This window comes from Entamoeba dispar, genomic scaffold, assembly GCF_000209125.1.
Source record: "Entamoeba dispar SAW760 scf_1105229462919 genomic scaffold, whole genome shotgun sequence".
Lineage (NCBI taxonomy): Eukaryota > Evosea > Mastigamoebida > Endamoebidae > Entamoeba > Entamoeba dispar.
The window spans coordinates 1831-24553 of record NW_001855433.1 but is presented as its reverse complement, the minus strand read 5'-3'; the positions used below and the strand labels follow the sequence as shown (position 1 = coordinate 24553).

Below are 22723 nucleotides of genomic sequence, written 5' to 3'. Positions count from 1 at the left end.
AAATCAAATATTTTGTAAAGAAATGTGATTAACAACAAAAGAATACATATTAAAAGTTATTTAAGAATGGAAGAAATAGAAATTAAAAAGATTCAATAAAATATTCTATGATATAAAGAATACATATGATTGTGTAAATCATTAATTGATAATTATTCATTAAAATATTTTTAATATTAATAATACAATATCCCATTTAATTGAAAATATATGCAATAGATGGTACATTAAGATATGATATACTTATAATAATAATAAATTAGAGTATGTTAAATTAAAATGGTTGATATTACAATATGATTCCATTTCTTGTTATTTATTATCCAACAAAATATTATATCAATATATTAAATGATATTGATATTAATTCAATCAAATTAGATCATACTTTATACATTGATGATTTAAAATTCTTGTGTGATTCGAAGAAAGTAATTAAAGTAACCAATCAAAATATTATTAATGTAATTAAATGAATAATGATTGAAGTAAATATTAAAAAGTGCTGAATAATTAGAAAATGAAATAATATAATCAATGATAATATGATTGAAATCATAGTTAATGATGACTCCAATTCATACAAATATCAATATGTATTCAAATAATAGAAGAATGGCAATGTAAAATATATTAATAAAATAGAAAATGTTATGATACATAAAACAGACATGGGCATGAAAAAAGTAAATAAGAGAAATGAAAAGAAAGAGTGATATGAAAGAAAAATGAAATTAAGAGTAGAATAAGTAGAATAAGTAGAATAAAAGAATAAAACAAGAAAAGAAGAAAATTGAAAATATAAAAAGAAAGAAGATAAAAGGGATATATCGAAAAAAGATAATAAAAAATGAAAAGAATAATGAAATAATGAGTTTATTTTTATTACAGAATTAGAAATATCAAATAAAAAATCATTTAATTTATTTATATAAAATAATTTGACAACATTTTATTAATATAACTTATTTTATTCTTTTTTATTTTTATAATTTTTATTTATATGTATTATTTATTATTAGTGTTTATTATATATTCATTTATATGTTATATGATTAGTATATAATATGTAATATGTAATTTATTATAAATGATAATTGTTATTTTCATATATTTTTATAGAAGATATAAAAATTAAATGAATAATAATAATAAATGATAAAGAAATAATAAGAGAAATAAAATGATATAATAATAAATAAAATATATAAATAAAAAGATAAATAAAATCAATATAATATAAATAAAATAATAATAAATATAAAAAGAAAATTGATATAAAAATACAAAAATATAATCAAAATGAAAATAAGATAAAGAAATGTATTAATAATAATAAATTATATATAAATAGAAGTGTATTAATATAATAAATAAAATATAAATAATAAGAATATCAAAGTAATAAAATATGATAAATATAAAATATATAGATAAAATAATGATATATATAATATAATATAAGAATAAAAATAAATATAATAATAAAATATATAAATATATAAAAATAAAATACATAATAACATAATGATAATAAAATGATACTAATAAAAATGTATACATACATTGAATCAAATATCATTTCTGAATCATTTATATTTCAGAACAATTTACCATAAAATGAGATAAAATATAAACAAACATAATTGATTATGGAACATGTATTTAATTTAATTTTTATTTTTTTTTAAGAACAAAATAATAAAAACTATTATTTTATTGATTCAAAATATTTTGCCCTTTTCTTTTTGGTATTTTTATTTAGATTCATTATTTCTTTGTTTATTTTGGTTCCTGAATGAATATAATGATAATAATTTAAAAGTATTGAAATTGTTAAATATTAAATGGAATGATTATATTCAGTTATTGATTGTATATGAAAACTAATCAATAAATGGATCAAGAAAACCAGATATAACACATAATAAAAAATACAAAATAATGTAAATATTGTATAAATAATATAACATTATATCTATTATATTGTTAGTATATAGATTGAGAAAGAATAACCGAACTGATAATATAAATATGATACTGAAGAAATATTTAAATCAATAACCAGTAATAACATAAAGAAATAGAAAATATAAATACACAATAACTACTTCACTGTTAACATCAAAACATTACTTAATTATAATTACTTATAACAAATACCTATTAACATGAGATGATATCAAATTTATAAGAAGATCACAAATATATCTTCAAGATAATGAACAAAGGAAAACACATAATAATTGATATAATTAATATGAAATGAAAATTTAATAACAGTAGATTTAAATTAATAAATAAAAACAAAATACAACAAATAATGAATATAAAGATGAGATAAATATAAATCACTCAAGTTATAATAAATGATAAATGATTTATCATAAATTAACAGTAAAAATTAAAAGAAAATAGAAAATGATATAATGACATTATTAATAACATTACAAATCAAAAAATAAAAATAAAAAAACGTTATATTAATTATATAATGATGATGGTTGTAATGATATAAGTTCACAAGCTATCACGTCAGCTAATGACCCTTGTAGTACAGAGGATGATAAAACAAATGATAGTTTTTAATAAAAAAAACTTACGAAAACAATGAAGACATGAATAAACAAATAATATCATTATTTAAATGATTTTTTATTTTGCATGATTTTTTAACATAAATTCAAGATTATTTTTGTTATTTAATAAAATAAAAAAATTAAAAAAAAACTAAAAAAAAAAACAAATGATGGATGTTGAGAATAAGATATTATCAAAGGAAGAGATGGAAGTATTGACAAGTATTGCGAGATATTTAAAAAGTGAACAAGATTTTATTAACTTTGTGATGGTATGTAAATCTCATCAAAATGTCTTAGATTGTTTTTTTTTTAATCCTATTAGCTCAACTCGTCTTTTTCTCAACTTGCAAGAACAATGGTTATACTATCCCTGGGATTGTGTCACTCGTAAAGTTAAAAAAATTGTTTTGAATTACCCAATTACAACAAAAGATTATAACTCACTTAAAGGAAATCGAAATATTATTTGTAAACAAGTTAAGTTTACAAAAAAAGATCGTGAGAATTTAGGAAATAAAATTCCATCAATTGTAAACTCAATTGAAGAAAAATGCTTTGAACAATGTACAGATTTAGAACAAATCACGTTACCAGGTAGAATTACATCATTAGGATATTCTTCATTTCGAGATTGTGTTAAATTATCATACATAGAATTACCAGATAATTTAATAAGCATTGGGTCTTGTTGTTTTGATCATTGTATTAATTTAAAATCATTGACAATTCCTAATAACGTGAATTATATTGGAGATAATGCGTTTTTCTGTTGTAATTCTCTTACATCAATTTATTTACCTACACACCTTACTTCTTTAGGAAAGTCATGTTTTTTTGGATGTAATAATTTAAAAACTATTTATGCATCAGAAGAAATTTGTATGAGGTTGCCATATTACTTTTCTTCTTCTTCATTTGCAATTTGAATTTATACTTGTTGTTGAAATTTACTTTTTCTTTTTCTTAAAAAAATCTTAGAATCATAATGAAAAGAAAGAACCGAATTAGTTTAAAGCTGTTTGGTCAAGAATAAAATGGATGAACCCTTTTAATAAACTTCTAAAGGAAAGAATTGAACAAACTGAAGAAGAAACCCACGAAGAAGAAGTTAAAAAACAACATGAAGAAGATCTTTGTATGAAGTATTTAAAAAGAAAACAAACAGAGAAGGAATATGAAATTTATCAACAACTTACATTGATTGCTTTACTTAATGTTTATTGTACATTTAAACTTAAACGAATTCCTAGGCAAACAAACAGAACATTATTTTTACCACGAGTTATTTGTTTAGTATTTAATGAACAAATTATAGATGTTGAAACATTAGCAACAAATAGTTGTAAACAAATATTTAAAAGTGATGTTGAGGAAGGGATTCAAATTAATACAGCTCAAAAAAGATATGACAAAAATATTAAAACGTTTATCTCTAATTTTCTAATAGACACTGCACTAGAATTAGGATTTACTTTTGATTCAAAAATGACAAGATTATCTGGAAAAACACTGAGATTTGAACGAGTGCATTGTATTAAGAAAGGAAAAGAGTTAACTATTAACCGAAATGGAATGAAAACAATTGGTAATAAAATGTACCGCTATATGATTGAACATTATCGTGATCTTCCTGATGTTGTTTTTGAACATAATGATGCAGAAATAAAAAAAATTGTAGATTTTTCAATTCAATGTGTTGATGTGAAACAATAACTTTTGAGAATTAATTTGTTCTTAATAAGTTTAAGTTCAATTTTTGAGTATGATAAAACAAACCTAAAAAATAGGATAAAAAAGAAACCATAAAAATGAATTTTGAAAATAATAAAGGCCTCAAAAATGTCAAGATCTTTAGGAAAAGACAAGATGAATCGCAGATATCAAATTTACAACCACACACTGACATGTCTGACAATCCAATTCCAAATGGACCAAAGATGTCGAATGAAGATGCCAGAAAAAGAAGAAAAAATTCACTTATTCGAGAACATGGAGTTAAAGATGATATGGTCTTTCAACAAGCAGTTTTAATTGGATTAGCAAATAAATTTTGTGGATTTACTATTGAAAGTCCATCTAAAATGTCTCAAATAACTGCAACATTACCAAATATATCAAAAATGTATACACAAGATGGTCTTATTGACGTATCAACATTTGCCGAAAAACAGGCAAATGATTTGTTAAATAAATCAAAACAATTTTTAGTTAAAGAAAAATCATTACAAAGACGAATAAAAAAGAACATCATATATTTTACACAAAATCTATTGATTGATTTCTGTAGTGAACATGGATTCTTTTTTAATTCAATTTATTCAAAGAAGAGCCCAAAGACCTTTCAAGTAGAACGAGTTCAACAAATATTTTATAAGAATATTTTTTTAATGAAAAAGGATGAAATTCAAAGTGTCGGAACTTGTATTAATAATTATCTTCTTAATATTTCACATGGAAAAACGTTGTTTCTTCGTCAAAATGATGTAGAATTACAAAATTTATTAGCTCAAAATATTGCTTTATATTCGTTTGTCTGTAATCATTAAAAGAGATTTTAGAGATCTTTATCATTTTATTTTTAGAAACGTCAGAAATTTAAGAATAAATAAACAAAAATAAATGAATCTAATATAACTATTTATGTAATTAAGATATCCACGAAATGGGGTGGTATATAGAAATCAGATTATACTTTATTATATAACTAATGATATAGTAATGTGATATGAATGAAAGATATAGAATATAAAGAAATAATAATAAAATTAAATATTATAATGAAATAATTTAAATATTAATAATACGTTATAATGAAATTAATAATGAAATAGTTAAATATAATAGTATTAATATAGTATTTAATAAAATTAAAATAATAATTTATTTTTATTTATTTTCTCTTATTTATTATTAATTTGTCTTATATTTTTTATCTTTATTCTTTTTATTCTTTATTTTCTTTCTTTGATATTATTTTCTTTCTTTAATTTATATCATCATTTTCTATTTGATTAAGTATTAATTGATATATATTTCATTTCAATTAACATTGTATTTATTATTATATTTATAATCATAATAAAGAAATATATTTAACTAATAATAGTATCTTCATTATTATTATTTATATTTATAATATCTATTTATTATTTTTCAATATTATCATATTTAATTATATTATTTCAATTAGATTTATTTTAAAATAAATAGAATTATATCAATAATGATAATATAATAATTTATATGAATAATTGTTATATTATTATTTAATTTCATCATTATAATTATTTTTAATTATGATAAAAATACATTTAATATTCTAAATTAAATATTATTATTATTTAATATTATTAATTTAATTATTTATTATCTTTTAATTTAAAATATAAATAATAAATAATAAATAAAAATATAATAAATAAATAATAAATGAAATATTTAATTTTAATTAATAAAATAAATGATTAATGATAATATTCATAAAATAATTATTAAATTATCATTTAATCAATAATAAATAATAATTTAATATATTTTTAATTTATTAAAACATAATTAAAACATAAATAAATAATAAATAATTTAAAACAATATAAATTATAAATAATTATTATTATTCAAATTAAAAAACAAAAACAAATAAATAATAAATAAATAACAAAAAATAAAAAATAATTAAAAAATGAAAAGAAATAATTAAAAAATGATATTCATTAAATTAATAATAAAATCAAATAGTTAAACTATTATAAAATATAGAATTTGTTTATAATCTTAATTTTTTGACAACTTTCGGTAATTCTTCTCCTGATAACGAACAATCTCTTTTTAAAATATGTGCTGAATGATGGGATACTTCTTTTCCACATGCATAACAAAATCCACAACCACATCCACCTTTTTTTAAATCACATCGAATAAAATTACACCCTTTAATTCTTTCTACTGGTATTTTACATTTTGGACAACAAGTACAGTGTGTGCTAATATATTTTTTAAATTCTTCATCTCCTTTTCCATTATCAATTTTCCATTGTTGGTATTGTGCACATGAATATCCTTCGTGGTATTCCTCTTTACAATTATAACAATAAACAAATGAACATTGTGGACAAACAATTCGTGGTTTTCTTCTTGTACCAACAATAGCACATCCACATTTTGGACAATATCTAGTGTGTGAGTCACTTCTTAAATTTGCATTAACTCCATTCATTTCTAATTGACTAAGTACTTTACTTTCTTGAATTAAACCATCACTTATAAGAGTTGAAAGAGGGATAATTGTTTGACACTCTTGTTCAGGACATTTAATTTCCCATTCTCCATTTTCAACTTTTTGTTTAACGTGTTCAATTAAACAACACAAACAAAATCTATGGTTACAAGGTTCAATAGAATACATCAACTCAACTTCTCTTGTCTCATAACAAATAGGACAATCTTCTGTTTTAGGTTTGTTAAAGATATTATTCAATGAGTCTTCAAATGAAAGGTATGAACGAATTAATTCAAGTGATTGAATTATATTCTCTTCTATCTCTTTTTCGTTTGTTTTAATCATTAGATAATTTCGAATAAAATCTTCTAATTGTTCATTTTCCATTTGAACAGACAACAAAATAAATAGTTTGTTGTTTAAAATAAAAAAAAATATGAAATAAAAAATAATAATAAATTTGTATTAATTTTTTTATTTTCTTTATAATTTTAAAGAATAGAAGGCATAGTTGTATTTGAAGATTGTTGATGTTGTTGGTCAATATCTTCATCCATTTCAAAGATATTAGGAGAAATAGATTTATTAATAATTGAGGATGTGTTTTGAACAAGAGGTTGTTGATTTGATGATGTTTTTGAAAGAGGACTGTGACTTTTAATATCAAAAAGTGGTTCTGTATTAACGTAAAGATTATTGTTAGTAGTAAAAGAATTTGGTGTTAACGAAATTACAGGGGAGTCATATCTTTTCATAAGAATTGTATGTGGTTTGTTTGATGATGGTGGAGGAACAATTGTAACATTAAGTCTTCTAGGAGTAGGTCTAATAAACATACCTTCTTTAATAGAAGTTGCCACATCATCAATATCAGTGATATGATGATTTCTTTTAGTTAATTCAGATTCAAGTTGTTTAAGAGCATCTTTTAATCTATCACCAGTAGCAAATATTTCATTTAATTTTTGACTATCATACCTATTACTTTCTTTCTTTATTTTAGTTATTTCATCTTGGAATTTAGTATTTATTTTAGTTGCATGTTTATAAATATTTTCTAAATCACCAACACCCATTTCTAAACCTTTAGAAATATTTCTTAAATTATGTTCAACGTGTGGTAATAATTTAGTAATTTCATTTGGAAGAAAAGTAGTTGGTTGAATCATTGGATTAATAACTTCTTCACTACAATATTTTTTATATAATACTGAGTATTCACACATTTCATTTGGATAATATGATCCCCACGTTGCTATTAAATCTCTAACTTTTCCTTCAACAAGACTTACTTTTGTATGTTTTTTTTTCATCTTTCCAATTGTTTGAAGTAATGAAACAAATGATAAATCAGCAACTTGAGTTCTAAATTGTGGTGATTTTTGTGCAACAAAATCAGTAAGAACAAGAACATTATACATTTCTCCTTCACTTATTTTTTTCTTTATATAATCACTCATTTTATGTTCTATTTGAATTCTTAATGCAACTTCAGCTCCATCTACTTTTTCTACAATTCCACAGATTGTTCTCATCTCATTTTCTGATGGTGATTCATATATATCATTTGTCGTATTTGAAACTAATTCACTTAATTTCACTGACATCCTTTGTTTATTTTTAGTTTTTCTTGTTATTCTTCTATTTCTTTTCTTTTTCTTTTTTTTTTTTATTTCTTTAGAAACCTTTATTTTATAATTATTATTATTATTATTATTTATTTGTATTTCGCCTTTCTGTATTGTTTTCATACCTACTTATTTTCCTCTCTTTCTTCTTTAACTATTCCTTTTAACATCTTTATCTTCTTCTTAATTAATACAAAAATAATTAAACAACAAAATTTTTAAAGTAATTAATTATTTATTATTTTTGCTTGTTTTTTTTTTTAAATGAATAATTCATTTAAAAAATACTTTCTGTTAAAAAATCGAATAGTTCTTTTATTTGAAAAGAGAATTTCAAATTATCTTTGAACTATTGAATTATTTCAACAAAAAGATAATTTAAAGAAGAAGAAAATCACGAACGTAAAGAAGAAATAAAAAGAAAGAATTATAAACAAAAAAGAAATACAAAAAATCAATCAATAAAAAAGAACAGAAAGAAATTGAAATAAAATCAATTAATGAAATTTAATAGAAGTTTTAAAACGATTTAGGGGATGATAATTTAAAGGAATGGGGTCATCATTTTCATCACAATCCAATAAGTCAGGATCAGAAATATCGTAATAAATCCAATGTAAAGAAAGAGGGATTTCGTCGAGATTAATTCCTTGTTCATCGACCAAGCACAATTCTTTTAAAGAAGACAAAGATTTTAAATTAGTAATTTCAATATTATTGGTATATAATATATCAAGTTTAATTAAATTTAAAGGAAGAGTAAAATGAACATCAATGCAATTAATAATTGAAATAGTTAAAAGATTAGTAAATTGGTTTAATGAAAGAATTAAATTTTTAGTATTCGTTTTATTAAGAGTAAAATAACGGAGGGATTGAGGTAAAATAATAGAATGAGAAGGAAGTTCAGAAACAAAGAGATAAATAAGTTGGGTATAATTCTCTAATTTATTTAAATCACGTTGAAGAGGTTTTTCAAGAAGTAAATGAGTGAGACTTAAATAAGAAGGAAGTTGTTTTCCATGGCAATGAAGATATGTTAAAGAAGAAGGATAAAAAGATTCAATATTCCAATTAATATTAACATCTTCAAAAATTAATTCTTTTAAATGAATTAAAGAATTAAAAGAATGATTAATAGAAGTATGACCAATTTTTAAAGAAGTTAAAGAAGTTAAAGAAGGAATAATAGAATGATAATAATTATTAGTAAATAACGATTTTAAATTAGAATAATTAGAATTAATAATTTGAATATGACAATCTCTAAGTGATAAAGAAGTAAGAGTAGAAGGTAATATTATTTCACCTTTTGCATTAACCAAAGTTAAATCTTTTAAATTAGGTAAAATTTGTTGAGGAATATAATTAGCCTGAAGAGAAATAATTGAATTTGGTAATAAAAACATAGAATTATCTTCAAAAGCAATTCTTTTTAAATAATTCATTTTACTTAAATCAATTGGATTATTATTTTTACCAATAAAAAAAATATTTGTTGGTAATATTTTATCTATTAATTTAGTATCAAATGCATCCATTTGATCAATTTCTAATTTACAATTTTCACATAAAGGAATAATACTATTTGGCATTGTGTCATAAAGATATTCCATTGCAATATAATTTTTTTTAATAAAATAAGGAAATGCGTTATAAACTTTTTCCATTTCAAGGTCACAAAGAAATACTAAAACAATTTTATCTATTGGAAATGAAATTAATTCCTTTAAAAACGGTACATTTATATTTTCTGTTAATTTTATTCTCACAAATTCAAAATGTTGTTTTGAATTTGTAAAACATTTCTCAATTGCATTTTCATCTACTTCAATTGTAATTTTTCTTAAATTTGGATATTCTGATAAATTAATAGGTTCTTGAATAATTATATTCATTGATATAATTTTTGCTTTATCTTCCTTTGTTAAACACAATGGTGTGTTTAATGTTATTTTATCTATTATTATATTTTCTATTGTCTTTGGTAATACCTTCATTAATCCTATACTAAATGTTCCCGGTCCAAATTCATATGTTTCAATATTCGGAAATAACTCTACTTCTTTTATTATTTCTTTCATTAACTTTATTTTATCTATTGAATTTGTTATAACTTCCTGTGTTGTTTGGTTTTTATAAAAATTTCTTGTGAAACATGGATTAATTTTTAAAAACTTCATCGCCTCTAAACACTTTTTATTTACCATCGAAAATTTATAACATGTCTCTATTGAATCTATGTATAATATTATATTCGCTAAAAAAACTGACTCTAATTTGATCATCCTTTGCTTCTGTTTTTCTTTTTCTTTTTTTTAGTTTTTCTTTTATTATTTTTTTTATTTCTTTTTATTTTATCTTTTATTATTATTTCTTTTGTTTATTTCTTCCTTTTGTGAATTCTATGTGGCTCATCAGAGACACTACACAAACATTAAAATAAATCAAAGCTTGAACTACTATTTGTCGTCTGATTATGGTGTTTCCATTAATTATAAAACATCCCATTATTGCAAGAATGAGAGTGGTTATTATTTATGATGATTGAATATCATTTATTATAATAGAAGAGTATTTGTGAAGATACTAGTATTATCTACTGTTAGAACACAGGTATGTTTGATAATAAATTAATAGAATTGATTACGTAGGATATTGTTAAAGAAAATTGATCTATTTGTCATTAATGCTAAATGAAATTAGGCATAATAATAGAATGGTAATAATATGGTCAACATAAAATAAGAAAGCAAAGAATAAGGTGTTTTAACACACACCACAATTAAACAAAGACAGTTAAGTAAATGATGAGTAATTGAGTCGACAAGGTTTAAAAAGACATTAACTTAATCTAAATAAAAGGGCGAAGAATAAAAATCACACTTCTCAACTAGAAGAAAAGGTAAAGAAAAGGTGATTATTTGAGTGTTCATTTTTAAAACACAACGATGTGGCTAGTCAGTGATGGGCAAAGGACAATAGTAAATAAAACTAATAACACTTAATCAATTTCTTTATCAACTAACAAGAAATTTTGAAACCCAAAGAAATTCAGTAAAAACTAAATAATCATTCATTGTTTTAGTACTTTTGCTGTATAAAAACACACAAAAAGAATTTAAAATAAAGTGATTTTCATTCATTTTTTGAAAGAAAGTAATAAATAAATACTATTAACTTATTTAATTCTAACGATAAATAGTACAACTGATATAACTAATTATTGACTATATACAGACATAATCTTGCCTGGGCATCGCACACAAACAACCAAACAATTTAATTCAAATTGGTTTTACTCTTAATTTTTTTCTTTTTATTTTTTTATTATTTTTTAATAATAATTATCTATATAACAAAAATATTTATTTGATTTGTTGTTATTAAATCATTTATATCAATTCTTTTGTTTTGAGTTGAGTAATTTACATTTCAACGAAAATGATAAACTTAAAAGTAATAATAAAATAAAAGAATAATATCAATGGAAAAAAATGAATGATGAGGAATGAGATGAAATGTATAATAAAATTTTAAATTAAAATATTATTTTAATCATTATTTTTTTTAACTTGTCTTTTCTTATTTTTAATTTAATTTGATTAAAACAAAATGAAAAGAAAGTAATTATCACCCTAACCCTAATATAAACCCTTTCATATTTAAACAACTATCTTCTCTATCTTTGCATTCTCCATCTTCTAAATGCCAAAGGAAAAGACTCATATTAATATTGTCGTTATCGGTCACGTCGATTCTGGTAAAAGTACTACCACTGGTCATCTTATCTACAAATGTGGTGGTATTGATCAAAGAACCATTGAAAAATTCGAAAAAGAATCTGCTGAAATGGGTAAGGGTTCATTCAAATATGCATGGGTCTTAGATAATCTTAAAGCTGAAAGAGAAAGAGGTATTACTATTGATATTTCATTATGGAAATTCGAAACATCTAAATATTATTTCACTATTATTGATGCTCCAGGTCACAGAGATTTCATTAAGAATATGATTACTGGAACTTCACAAGCTGATGTTGCTATTCTTATTGTTGCAGCTGGTACTGGTGAATTCGAAGCTGGTATTTCAAAGAATGGACAAACTAGAGAACACATTCTCCTTTCATACACTCTTGGTGTTAAACAAATGATTGTTGGAGTTAACAAGATGGATGCCATCCAATACAAACAAGAAAGATATGAAGAAATTAAGAAAGAAATTAGTGCATTCCTTAAGAAGACTGGATACAATCCAGACAAGATTCCATTTGTCCCAATTTCAGGATTCCAAGGAGATAATATGATTGAACCATCAACCAACATGCCATGGTACAAGGGACCAACATTAATTGGAGCACTTGATTCAGTCACTCCACCAGAAAGACCAGTTGATAAACCACTTAGACTTCCACTTCAAGATGTTTACAAGATCTCAGGTATTGGAACAGTACCATGTGGAAGAGTTGAAACAGGAGTCCTTAGACCAGGAACTATTGTTCAATTTGCACCATCAGGAGTATCATCAGAATGTAAATCAGTTGAAATGCATCATACTGCACTTGCACAAGCTATTCCAGGTGATAATGTTGGATTTAATGTCAGAAACTTAACAGTTAAAGATATTAAGAGAGGAAATGTTGCATCAGATGCTAAGAATCAACCAGCTGTTGGATGTGAAGATTTCACTGCACAAGTTATTGTTATGAATCATCCAGGACAAATTAGAAAAGGATACACCCCAGTTCTTGATTGCCACACTTCTCACATTGCATGTAAATTCGAAGAATTATTAAGCAAGATTGATAGAAGAACTGGTAAATCTATGGAAGGAGGAGAACCAGAATATATTAAGAATGGAGATTCTGCTCTTGTTAAGATTGTTCCAACTAAACCACTTTGTGTTGAAGAATTTGCTAAATTCCCACCATTGGGAAGATTTGCTGTTAGAGATATGAAACAAACAGTTGCAGTTGGAGTTGTTAAAGCTGTTACACCAAGAGCTTCTAATGCAGCAGCCGCTGGAAAGAAGAAATAATTAAGATATTAATTATTTAAATAAAGAAATTGTTTATTTTTTTAAGAAATAAAAATTGGAAAGAGAAGTTAATAAAGAAAATAGAATTTTATATAATAAGATTTGATTATATTTTTATTCTCTTTTTCTCTTTCTTTTCTGTCATTTCTTTATCTGAAAGAAATACATTTTAACAACATTTATTTCATCTCAATCACAACATTTCGTTTTGATGTGACACATTCTTCTTTTCCACAATAGACTTTTCAAATCAATTCTGTTCAATCTGTTTTGTTAACGTGATGATTCTCTCTTTTATTTGTTATTTTCTTATATAACAAATTACCATAACTACCATCCTTCCTATTTGAATAACTCCTTCACTTATTTTATCACTTAAATTAAATATAAATTCTAATATTGGTATTATTCTTTAATATCAAATTTCTTCATTTCTTTATTCTTCCTTTTGATTCTAATGAAAATAAATATGATTTTGGATCATTTATACAATGATTAACTTCATCAATTTTCTCATTAACATATCCTCAAAAGTTATTTCCTTTTGTATCTTCAATAATATTTATTATATCTTCTTTATTTATTATCCTTTGTTCAAATACTGATGTGTTCTGATTCCAATCATCTTTATCTGAATCAAATAGTATATTTGATTACTTTTCTATTTGTTTATTATTCTGGTTATTCTATTTAATTTTTTGATTTAACATTCCTCTCATTATTTTTAATCACCCTCTTCTTTTCTTCTTTTTTCTTCTTCCTCTCAAAATAATCACTATAATATGTTTCCCATTCTTTTTTCTTTTTATTAAATGATTCTGTGATTTTATCTTTTTCTTTTGGTGTTCTAAATAGTTTATCTCTCATAATCATTTCTTCAATTGAAATGATTGTATTGATTATTTCATTCCGTGTTTTACTTAGTATTTCTTCATCTTTATTACTTTCTTCTATTATTTTCTTCATTTGATTCTTTATTATTTCTATTGTTTTAATTGTTTCTTGACTTTTTTCTATTATTAGTTTTCTTCTTCTTTCTGTTTCATCAATCCTATCAAATATTCCTTCTCCTCTTTTAATAGCTTCTGAATATGTTTCATCTGCTTTTATTTCAAATATCTCATTTTTAATACTTCCTAAATAATAATGATAATGTTTATTAATATCATCAATTGATTGTTGAATATTTGGAAGTGTTTCTATTTCTTCTTTAAAGAAATGAGTGTTCTTGTTTATTAACTCTTCCATTTTAATTTAATGAATATCAGACTAAAATCAGATAATTAAATAATTAAATACACATTTATAACACTTCATTTTATTTATCATTTTATTATTTTAATAAAAGTCATTTCATTTTTATTCATTAAATTAAATGTTATTTATTTTTTATTATTTTAAATAACATTATGGATTTGAATGTAGCACGTCAGAGATACACCACACAGAATCCTAAATTATTATCATCATTCAAATCAAGCAATTATGGACTGATTATAATGTTGTATTTAGTTAGAAAAACATCTTAATCAATACTGCAAGAATAGCAGTGTTTATTAATTACAATGATGTGATATCATTGATAATAAAAGAATGGGTATTTATAAGGATGATATTATTACTTGTTAGAATACAAGTATATTTGATAATATAAGATTAATAAAGAAAAAGGGTTTAGTGGTTGATGCTAACAGAATATAACCAATAGCAATACAGTAATAATTATATATTCTCCTTAAAATAAGAAAATAAAGAATAATTTTAATACTCATCAAAATTAAAAAGAAATTAATTGAATATTTAAGTAAGAGATGTTTAAAATATTTTATTTCATATCAAATAAAAGAGAAAATGAAATTATTATAATTCAACAACTAAAATCAAAGAATAAGCCAATAGTTGATGAACAAATACTTTTAAAGCAAATTGACGGGATTATTTAATCTCCGCTGAGCAATGAACAATATAAAATAAAATTATTAATACTTAATTGTCTACTTTTTGTTTTTTATTTTCATATCCTTTTATCAATTCAGAATATACAACAAATTTTGTTGCCATGGCTATTGAGTAATACCATCGGGTCTTTTAAAGAATCAAACAAGATACAGGTATTCAAGTTCAAAGAAAAGAAAGAACTTCAATAGCAATAAAATGTATAATAATGATGATAAAAGAAATAACAAGAGAAAAGTGAATAGAAAAAGAAGAACACAAAGAAAAACAAATAAAAAACAAGGCAAGTATAATGATAATAAACATTATACAAACAAGAAACCTAAATGGTTGACAACAAAAGAAATTCAAAAGAAAATTAAAAGAATAACAAGAAAATGGGAGAAATGAGAATATTCAGAAATACTTAAAAAGTATGAAGGTAAAGAAATGGTATAATATCCTCCAAGAATTATATTCAATAAGAAAGAAGAAAATAATAAAGAAAAACAAAGAAGAATTCAAAGATAAAACAAAAGATTGGACAAGTGAAGATATTAAAACAATTGAAGAAGAAATCAAAAACAAAAATTGAATCAAAGAAATGAACGATAGATGTAAATATGCAAGAATAATAAATGAAAAAGAAAATAAAAGGAAAACACAAGACAAAGAAGAGAAAATGGAAGAAGAAGGCAACAAATAAGAAATTAACACACTTCAAAATAAAATCAAAGAATTAGAAGAAACTATTAAAGAACTTCAAACAAAAAAGATGGAAGAAGAACGAACCATTTCAAATGAAATGATTCAAAAAGCACGAGAAACAGTCAGGAAAGAGTTTGAAGAAGAAATAAAAAAGATTAAAACACAAATAAACAATGTTCAAAACACATGTAATGAAATAAGAAAACTCTAAATTAAAAGAGGAAAACAAGACATTACAATGAAAATAAATGAAACAAATGGTAGAAGGAACAAAGAAGTAGGAGGTAAGGATGAAACCATCCTCACGCTCCGAGCTAGCTATGAGAGGCTGAAGAAGGAGAAGGACGAATTCCTTAAAGGTGGTGAGCTGGAGAAGAAGAGGGCTGATGAGCTGGAGAAGAGTGCTGAGCTGCTAGAGAAGAACATAAGAGATAAATAAAAACAAATCACTGTATATCAAAAAAGTGCGATTCAAAACTATGAGATTGCAGAAATAACAAAAGAAGAATTAGACCATACACAAATAGAAAATGAAGAACAAAAACAAATAATATCAAAACAACAAGAAAATATCGAAAATTTTTTATCCCAGAAGGAACTGGAGAAGAAGAAAACAATGACTCTAGTGATAAATACACAACCAATATTGAGAACATCATCATCTGGGACAATACAAATGAACCAAACTACCCCTATGAAAAAGACAATTCTGGAAATAGAAGAAGAAGAGAGCAAAACACTGAGTATCAAAAAAACAAGAAATGATAATCAGTCAAGAAGAGAAGAAAACACAATAAATCAAACAAATATAATTTTAATTGATGTGTTGTATTGTTTTGCAATTAATTGGTTAAATAAGAAATTAAATAAGAAATTAAGATGGGAACAAATAGAAAGCATAATAAAAGTAGTAAACATTAATGTAAATAATGATAAAGAATACATTAATAATATTAAAATTCACATAAAATAAATAACTAAAATATATATTAAAATGAAATTGAACTCAATCATAGAAAGTAGAGTATAATTCAATAATAAAAAACATCAAATGAAAAATAACTCTATTGATATTGATAATGAATATATTAATATTATCATCATTCAATTAAAATAAATGGAAATAAATTAAATCATAATTTAGAATGAAAGATACAGAAATTATGATAATATCATCATATTGGATGATTTAATTTTAATTATGATGAAAATAAGTAACTAGAAATCACCAGGTATTGACATTATATATTTATATTAATTGAAGAGAATATCAACATCAAGAAAAAATATTCTTAACACATTTAATGAATAATTAAATTTCAATGAAATCAACAAATTAAATATAGTAAAATGAAGAACAATATTAATCAATAAATGAGATGATATGAACAATGTTATTAATTAACATCATATCAATTGTATAAATATAATTATGAAAATATTTATCATTGTTAAAAGATAATAATCATAATAGAATTAATATGAATAATGAATCATTTAAAATTAATAAAAATCAATTATAATGTAAATTATAATCTCTTGATAATAAATAATGAATAATTAATAATTATATATTAAATCAACAGAAAGAAGATAAATAAACAAATGTATAGATTCATATCATGATATTAATAAATCATATGAATCAGAAATAATGAATAAGTAATAAAATATTAAAATAATTTAATATAAAATAAATCAACATAGATAATGTATAAAATATGATGAGTATAATCATATGATATAAATATAATGAATATAAATGATATATTAAAGTGATGAATTTTACATTATGATTCATTATCAATTCTATCATTATCAGAATAAATATAATTTATCAAATCAATGAATATAAGTTCAATAATATAAATCATATATTATATAATGAATAAATGAGAATAATGATACAAATAATGAATAAATGAGAATAATCAACACATAAAATAAACAAATAATAAATAGAATAAAGAAATGAGAAAATAAAACAAGAAATAAAGAATATTAATCAAATACTATCTTAAAATGAAAATATCAAAATAAATGAAAGAGATGAAATGTATAAATATTTAAATGTATGATAATCAGATGAAATTAATAATATATTTAATTATAAAATCATCAAATAAAAGATAATGAAGAAAATTGATGAAATAAATAGTGAAGAAAGTAATAATATAAGATATATTACAATAATTAACAATGAATTAAATAATATCTTCACATTATCAGTAATAAATAGATGTAACTTAGATAGAATGGAAATTGAGATAACAAAATAAATAATAAATACAAAATAGGGAACCAAAATAAGCGAAGAAATTATGCATTTAAATAAAATGATCAATTGAAAATAGTGTAATATATTTTTTGAATATTAGATTATTCTGTTTTCTATTATTTTCTCTTAAAAAATTAAAAATATAAAATAAAATAAAATGTAGGTAAAATACAAATTCTATATCAATCAGTTGACATTTTGTAATATCTTATTGTATTGAGTATGATGTATCTTGATTTGTTGAGTATATTCATTCATAATTCTGTTCTTTTTATATTATTCTTTATTTCATTTACCTTCAATTCTATTTTAATGTGAAAATATCATTATGAAATGTAATAAAGAAGAGCATTATATTAATTCAAATTTATAATGTTAGTTATGAATAAAAATGATTACATAAATATGAATATCAATCGTATTGTTATTAATGAGTAATTATGTTACATTTCATTTATCATATTGATGAGATGTCATAATGATATGTTAACAAATGTTATTATTTATTTATTTAAATGATATAATTATTGATATGAAAATTAAATTATATCATAGATGATTATCAATGATGAATGATGATAATATACAATGTAAATTATTTATATTATCATATCAAACAAGAGATAAATTATGAAATAAATAAAAAGATAATAAATAAGAAGTATCAATGAAATGATGATATGATAATAACAAATTGAATAAATTAAACATCAACACAATAATACATAATGAAGAATGACTATTTAATATGTAATATAAATTAAACATTTATAATTAATAATAATGAATTTAATGTTCATCTTCAATTTTCATTCATGATAATAACTCATTAATTTATCATTAATCATTATATTTATTTTCTTATTATTTTCTTTATTCTTTCTTTTATCATTTATCATTTTATATTTATTTTATTTCAATTTCATCAACAGATATATTCATTTAATACAGAAATCGAATTAGAAAGATAGAACTCATAATATACAAATATGTTATTCTCATATTTAATCACAAATATTTACATCTAATTGTATTATCTACTATTTTTTACCTTTTAAACATTTAACAAGAATTAATTTGCAACATGATAATTCATTTCAATGATCTAACAAACATAAACACCATGTTTTAAACAAACAATGAATACATTCATTACATTTAGACATCAACTCTGAAATAATAAACAACATCACAAATCAATATAATAATATAATGATGAATACGAATAAAATGCATAATTTCGTGACCATATTAAATTAATCAAATAATTAAAAATGAAATTAACATCATAAAAGAAATTAAAAACATTGTAATTAAAAACATGATGGATGTCATTGAACATTACTTCTACCACAACCAAACATATATTGTTGAATTATATGATGAAGATTCATTGATAAGATTAATCTCCATTGAATAACAAATAATAAATACAAATTCTATTATTATTTATTTATTTGTTTTTTATTTAGTTCTTTTTTATTTTGAACTTAAAATATTTTTAAGATTATCATTCTATTTTCTTCTTCATTTAAATCAAAAATTAAAAATGATTATTGTTTTTTCATGAAATTATAATATTTTCATTTGAATAATTGTTGTTTTATCATTTCTTATTTCATATCTTCTTTGTATTGTTATTATTTTATTTATCATTTACATTAATTCTATTGTCACTTCTATTTGTCACTGTTCAGACATATAATGAAATGGTTGTTTATTGTTTGAAATTTACATCCATTTGTTTGAATGCTTTTATTTCTGTTCCTTTCTTAATTCTCACAAATATAATCCATTCATTAATTGGTGTTGGAACTTTACAATGAATGACTGTGTCAATTTGTTCTCCATCAATACATTCACTGTGTGTTATTGTTGAACTTTCTTATCTTCAATCAAAAAATCATGTGTTTCAATATTGAATTCACTAGAATTGAGAGTGGTAATAAAATCGTCATATTGTTGTGTTTCTCATTTAATATTTAAGTTCATTCAAATATGAATTGGTCATTATCATATGTTGTACATTCATTAATAAAATGATGACATTCATTGATTTGTTTATTTCAATGAATCTTGATTTGGTATTGTCTTCTCTGTTTTCATAATAATCTGTTAGAAATGTGTAGAAAACAAATGTATTTCTTTTCTAAATCCAACATCAATTTTACCATGAATAATCCATTTTACAGATGTTCCATCTGAATAACATCATCTTGTATAAATATTTTGATGTTGATTTACAATATGAAAACATGATAAAATACATACACCATCAACTCGATAGATATCAATTTTGATGTTTCTAAATGAGTTTCATACACAAATTCTTATTGTTTTGCTTTTTCTAAGAAGATTATTTGTTTAGATGAAATGTACCAAACAACTCTTGAAATGATATTATATCATTCTTGTTAAGTTCTTCATCATCAAATCTCATTATTCTTTCTTATAATCATTTCATTGTACAATAATTCATGATTGATAATAATGAATAATGGAAGTAATTTAAATATTTGATATTGAAGAGGATTAATCATCAATTTATTGTTTGAAAGATGACATTCAATCAGATATAAAGTGAAAAATATAATGATTGATTTGTTCATTTTTTAATTTAGAATAATGGTTGATGTGTTTTATACTCTATGATATGAGTATAATGAATAAGATATAATAATATTCTGATAATATTATTTGATAATATCATTCTCTATTTGAATAACATTCACTTTTATCAATTCTCTCTTTTTCTAATTATTTAAAGAATCATATGAAAAATATGAATGAGAATTCTCACAATTGAATGTTGAAATAAGAAAAATACTTCATTCAACAAAAATCAAAATAAATGATAAAATAAATGTGTTTGTTTATTTTATTTAGAATTTCATTGTTTATTGTATCTTCTTTCTCTTTATCTTTCATAATTACTTCATCATCAATATTAATCATGATAGTTTGTTTCATAAAAATAAATTTATTATGTTTTGATTTTGAATATCATCAAATAAATTAACAATGTGTTATATCTTTATTATTTAACATTATTTTAATATCAATTTGTTGTTTGTATTTAGAAGAATAAAATAATTAATAATGATTATAATGTGAATTATTCTTTGTTTATTATATCTTCTTTATTTATATTCATTTCTTCTTATTCTTTATTTCTTTATTTTTTCATTCTTGTTGTTTCTTTCATATTTATATTCATTATTGTTATTATCATTATTGTTATGTATTTATTATTATTGTTTATTTCTCTATTTCATTGTTAAATTTCATTATCATAATGATGTATTGATATTATTTTATATTGTTATTCTTGTTGTATATTATTTATCTTTTCTTCTTATTCTTACTATTATTTCATTTTATTATTGTTTATTGTTTGTTTTGATTTATCTCTTTCTTCTTTTTCAATTTTCAGTATCTTCTTTTAATTTCTTGATAATGTTGTGTTGTTTGTTAATTTATTCTTTATTATCTTCTTCTTATTTCTTTATTTATTTCTTATTTAACTTTCTCTCTTTTCATTTTATTTTGTTTCAATTCATTTTGTTTTATATCATCATTTTCTTTATTTATATTATTCTTCATATTCTCTTTTCACTTATTTACTCTTTATTTTCTTATTTTCAATTGAATTTCTTTGTTATTATTTTATATTTCTTATTGATGTTATCTTTATTGTTTTTATCTTTATTCATATTTTCTTATTCATTTTTCATTAATATTTCTTTTCATTCACTTTTTCATTGTATTCTTTTACCATTCTTATTATGTATTTTATTACTACTTCATTACTCTTCTTTATTCACTCGAATGTGAATGTCTTGTTTAGGTTTCATTACATTACACAATGAAGATATTCAATGATGATAAATTATTATATTATTTAATTCAAATCAATTTTAAATAACAAAAATATTAAAATGTTATAAAAATCAAAATTAAATGAACTTAAAAATAAATAAAAGATGAAAAGTAAAACAATAACAATGATTATTGATATTGAATATGATGAAATGAATGTGTATTTGTATGATAGAAATGAATACGAAAGAATTGATAGAATGAAATATTTAAAAGAAGAAGAAAAGAAAATAATTGAAGAAATCATTTCCAATGATAAGAAGAATGTGAAAATTAGAAAAGAAAATATTAAAGGAGTAGAAATGATGATTAAACCAGAAAGTAAATTAACAATGATATTCAATAATATTAAGAAAGAAGTAGAAAAGAAAGGAGAAAATGAAAGACATCATTTTTTTCCAATGGACAGTCATGAATGAACAGATAGAAATTCACAAATTAGGAGATAATATGTACA

General features: G+C 21.9%; 8 protein-coding genes across 8 annotated transcripts, besides 60 other annotated features; 5 read left to right on the top strand and 3 right to left on the bottom strand.

The window, feature by feature from the left end:
- Positions 1-140: 140 nt before the first annotated feature.
- Positions 141-185: a sequence feature (AT_rich).
- A 38-nt stretch (positions 186-223) lies between these two features.
- Positions 224-393: a microsatellite.
- Positions 394-680: 287 nt separating this feature from the next.
- Positions 681-860: a microsatellite.
- A 15-nt stretch (positions 861-875) lies between these two features.
- Positions 876-943: a sequence feature (AT_rich).
- Positions 944-951: 8 nt separating this feature from the next.
- Positions 952-1049: a microsatellite.
- Positions 953-1120: a microsatellite.
- An 8-nt stretch (positions 1121-1128) lies between these two features.
- Positions 1129-1312: a microsatellite.
- A 12-nt stretch (positions 1313-1324) lies between these two features.
- Positions 1325-1353: a sequence feature (AT_rich).
- A 9-nt stretch (positions 1354-1362) lies between these two features.
- Positions 1363-1464: a microsatellite.
- Positions 1438-1555: a microsatellite.
- Positions 1556-1662: 107 nt separating this feature from the next.
- Positions 1663-1736: a sequence feature (AT_rich).
- A 179-nt stretch (positions 1737-1915) lies between these two features.
- Positions 1916-1978: a microsatellite.
- Positions 1979-2290: 312 nt separating this feature from the next.
- Positions 2291-2474: a microsatellite.
- Positions 2475-2704: 230 nt separating this feature from the next.
- Positions 2705-2747: a microsatellite.
- On the top strand, positions 2747-3508 carry EDI_196680 (uncharacterized protein; the record flags this gene model as incomplete). Its single annotated transcript, XM_001740412.1, has 1 exon — positions 2747-3508. One exon carries the CDS (start codon positions 2747-2749, stop codon positions 3506-3508), a length of 762 nt encoding a protein of 253 aa, XP_001740464.1.
- Positions 3509-3620: 112 nt separating this feature from the next.
- Positions 3621-4295, top strand: EDI_196670 (uncharacterized protein; the record flags this gene model as incomplete). Its single annotated transcript, XM_001740411.1, has 1 exon — positions 3621-4295. One exon carries the CDS (start codon positions 3621-3623, stop codon positions 4293-4295), a length of 675 nt encoding a protein of 224 aa, XP_001740463.1.
- A 191-nt stretch (positions 4296-4486) lies between these two features.
- EDI_196660 (uncharacterized protein) lies at positions 4487-5128 on the top strand (the record flags this gene model as incomplete). Its single annotated transcript, XM_001740410.1, has 1 exon — positions 4487-5128. One exon carries the CDS (start codon positions 4487-4489, stop codon positions 5126-5128), a length of 642 nt encoding a protein of 213 aa, XP_001740462.1.
- Positions 4944-4971: a sequence feature (AT_rich).
- Positions 5129-5289: 161 nt separating the features above from the next.
- Positions 5290-5460: a microsatellite.
- Positions 5335-5461: a microsatellite.
- Positions 5462-5563: a microsatellite.
- A 35-nt stretch (positions 5564-5598) lies between these two features.
- Positions 5599-5687: a sequence feature (AT_rich).
- A 6-nt stretch (positions 5688-5693) lies between these two features.
- Positions 5694-5875: a microsatellite.
- A 6-nt stretch (positions 5876-5881) lies between these two features.
- Positions 5882-5967: a sequence feature (AT_rich).
- Positions 5968-6016: a microsatellite.
- A 17-nt stretch (positions 6017-6033) lies between these two features.
- Positions 6034-6190: a microsatellite.
- A 25-nt stretch (positions 6191-6215) lies between these two features.
- Positions 6216-6283: a microsatellite.
- An 11-nt stretch (positions 6284-6294) lies between these two features.
- Positions 6295-6366: a sequence feature (AT_rich).
- Positions 6349-7146, bottom strand: EDI_196650 (protein ariadne-1, putative; the record flags this gene model as incomplete). The annotated part of the gene is made up of 1 exon (XM_001740409.1): positions 6349-7146. The coding sequence occupies one exon, from the start codon at positions 7144-7146 to the stop codon at positions 6349-6351; it is 798 nt and encodes a 265-aa protein (XP_001740461.1).
- A 76-nt stretch (positions 7147-7222) lies between these two features.
- Positions 7223-7260: a microsatellite.
- Positions 7261-7264: 4 nt separating this feature from the next.
- Positions 7265-7297: a sequence feature (AT_rich).
- Positions 7293-8552, bottom strand: EDI_196640 (uncharacterized protein; the record flags this gene model as incomplete). Its single annotated transcript, XM_001740408.1, has 1 exon — positions 7293-8552. The coding sequence occupies one exon, from the start codon at positions 8550-8552 to the stop codon at positions 7293-7295; it is 1260 nt and encodes a 419-aa protein (XP_001740460.1).
- Positions 8411-8480: a microsatellite.
- Positions 8489-8519: a microsatellite.
- Positions 8553-8612: 60 nt separating the features above from the next.
- Positions 8613-8716: a sequence feature (AT_rich).
- A 77-nt stretch (positions 8717-8793) lies between these two features.
- Positions 8794-8926: a microsatellite.
- Positions 8841-8945: a microsatellite.
- EDI_196630 (uncharacterized protein) lies at positions 8927-10940 on the bottom strand (the record flags this gene model as incomplete). Its single annotated transcript, XM_001740407.1, has 2 exons — positions 8927-10723; positions 10866-10940. 2 exons carry the CDS (start codon positions 10938-10940, stop codon positions 8927-8929), a joined length of 1872 nt encoding a protein of 623 aa, XP_001740459.1.
- Positions 9626-9681: a sequence feature (AT_rich).
- Positions 10049-10073: a sequence feature (AT_rich).
- Positions 10730-10827: a microsatellite.
- Positions 10839-11060: a repeat region.
- Positions 11061-11733: 673 nt separating this feature from the next.
- Positions 11734-11803: a sequence feature (AT_rich).
- A 150-nt stretch (positions 11804-11953) lies between these two features.
- Positions 11954-12040: a sequence feature (AT_rich).
- A 97-nt stretch (positions 12041-12137) lies between these two features.
- On the top strand, positions 12138-13466 carry EDI_196620 (elongation factor 1-alpha; the record flags this gene model as incomplete). The annotated part of the gene is made up of 1 exon (XM_001740406.1): positions 12138-13466. One exon carries the CDS (start codon positions 12138-12140, stop codon positions 13464-13466), a length of 1329 nt encoding a protein of 442 aa, XP_001740458.1.
- Positions 13461-13523: a sequence feature (AT_rich).
- Positions 13524-13534: 11 nt separating this feature from the next.
- Positions 13535-13585: a sequence feature (AT_rich).
- A 12-nt stretch (positions 13586-13597) lies between these two features.
- Positions 13598-14830: a repeat region.
- Position 14831: 1 nt separating this feature from the next.
- Positions 14832-14871: a sequence feature (AT_rich).
- A 7-nt stretch (positions 14872-14878) lies between these two features.
- Positions 14879-15471: a repeat region.
- Positions 15472-15484: 13 nt separating this feature from the next.
- Positions 15485-17273: a repeat region.
- Positions 17228-18405: a repeat region.
- A 108-nt stretch (positions 18406-18513) lies between these two features.
- Positions 18514-18546: a sequence feature (AT_rich).
- Positions 18547-18883: 337 nt separating this feature from the next.
- Positions 18884-18937: a sequence feature (AT_rich).
- Positions 18938-19010: 73 nt separating this feature from the next.
- Positions 19011-19045: a sequence feature (AT_rich).
- An 82-nt stretch (positions 19046-19127) lies between these two features.
- Positions 19128-19181: a sequence feature (AT_rich).
- Positions 19182-19234: 53 nt separating this feature from the next.
- Positions 19235-19310: a microsatellite.
- Positions 19311-19636: 326 nt separating this feature from the next.
- Positions 19637-19853: a repeat region.
- Positions 19854-21355: 1502 nt separating this feature from the next.
- Positions 21356-21497: a sequence feature (AT_rich).
- Positions 21498-21502: 5 nt separating this feature from the next.
- Positions 21503-21601: a microsatellite.
- A 1-nt stretch (position 21602) lies between these two features.
- Positions 21603-21646: a microsatellite.
- Positions 21647-21696: 50 nt separating this feature from the next.
- Positions 21697-21836: a microsatellite.
- Positions 21837-21891: 55 nt separating this feature from the next.
- Positions 21892-21957: a microsatellite.
- A 10-nt stretch (positions 21958-21967) lies between these two features.
- Positions 21968-22150: a microsatellite.
- Positions 22043-22204: a microsatellite.
- EDI_196600 (uncharacterized protein) lies at positions 22173-22685 on the top strand (the record flags this gene model as incomplete). Its single annotated transcript, XM_001740405.1, has 2 exons — positions 22173-22223; positions 22371-22685. The coding sequence occupies 2 exons, from the start codon at positions 22173-22175 to the stop codon at positions 22683-22685; spliced, it is 366 nt and encodes a 121-aa protein (XP_001740457.1).
- Positions 22272-22294: a sequence feature (AT_rich).
- Positions 22307-22392: a microsatellite.
- Positions 22686-22723: the final 38 nt, after the last annotated feature.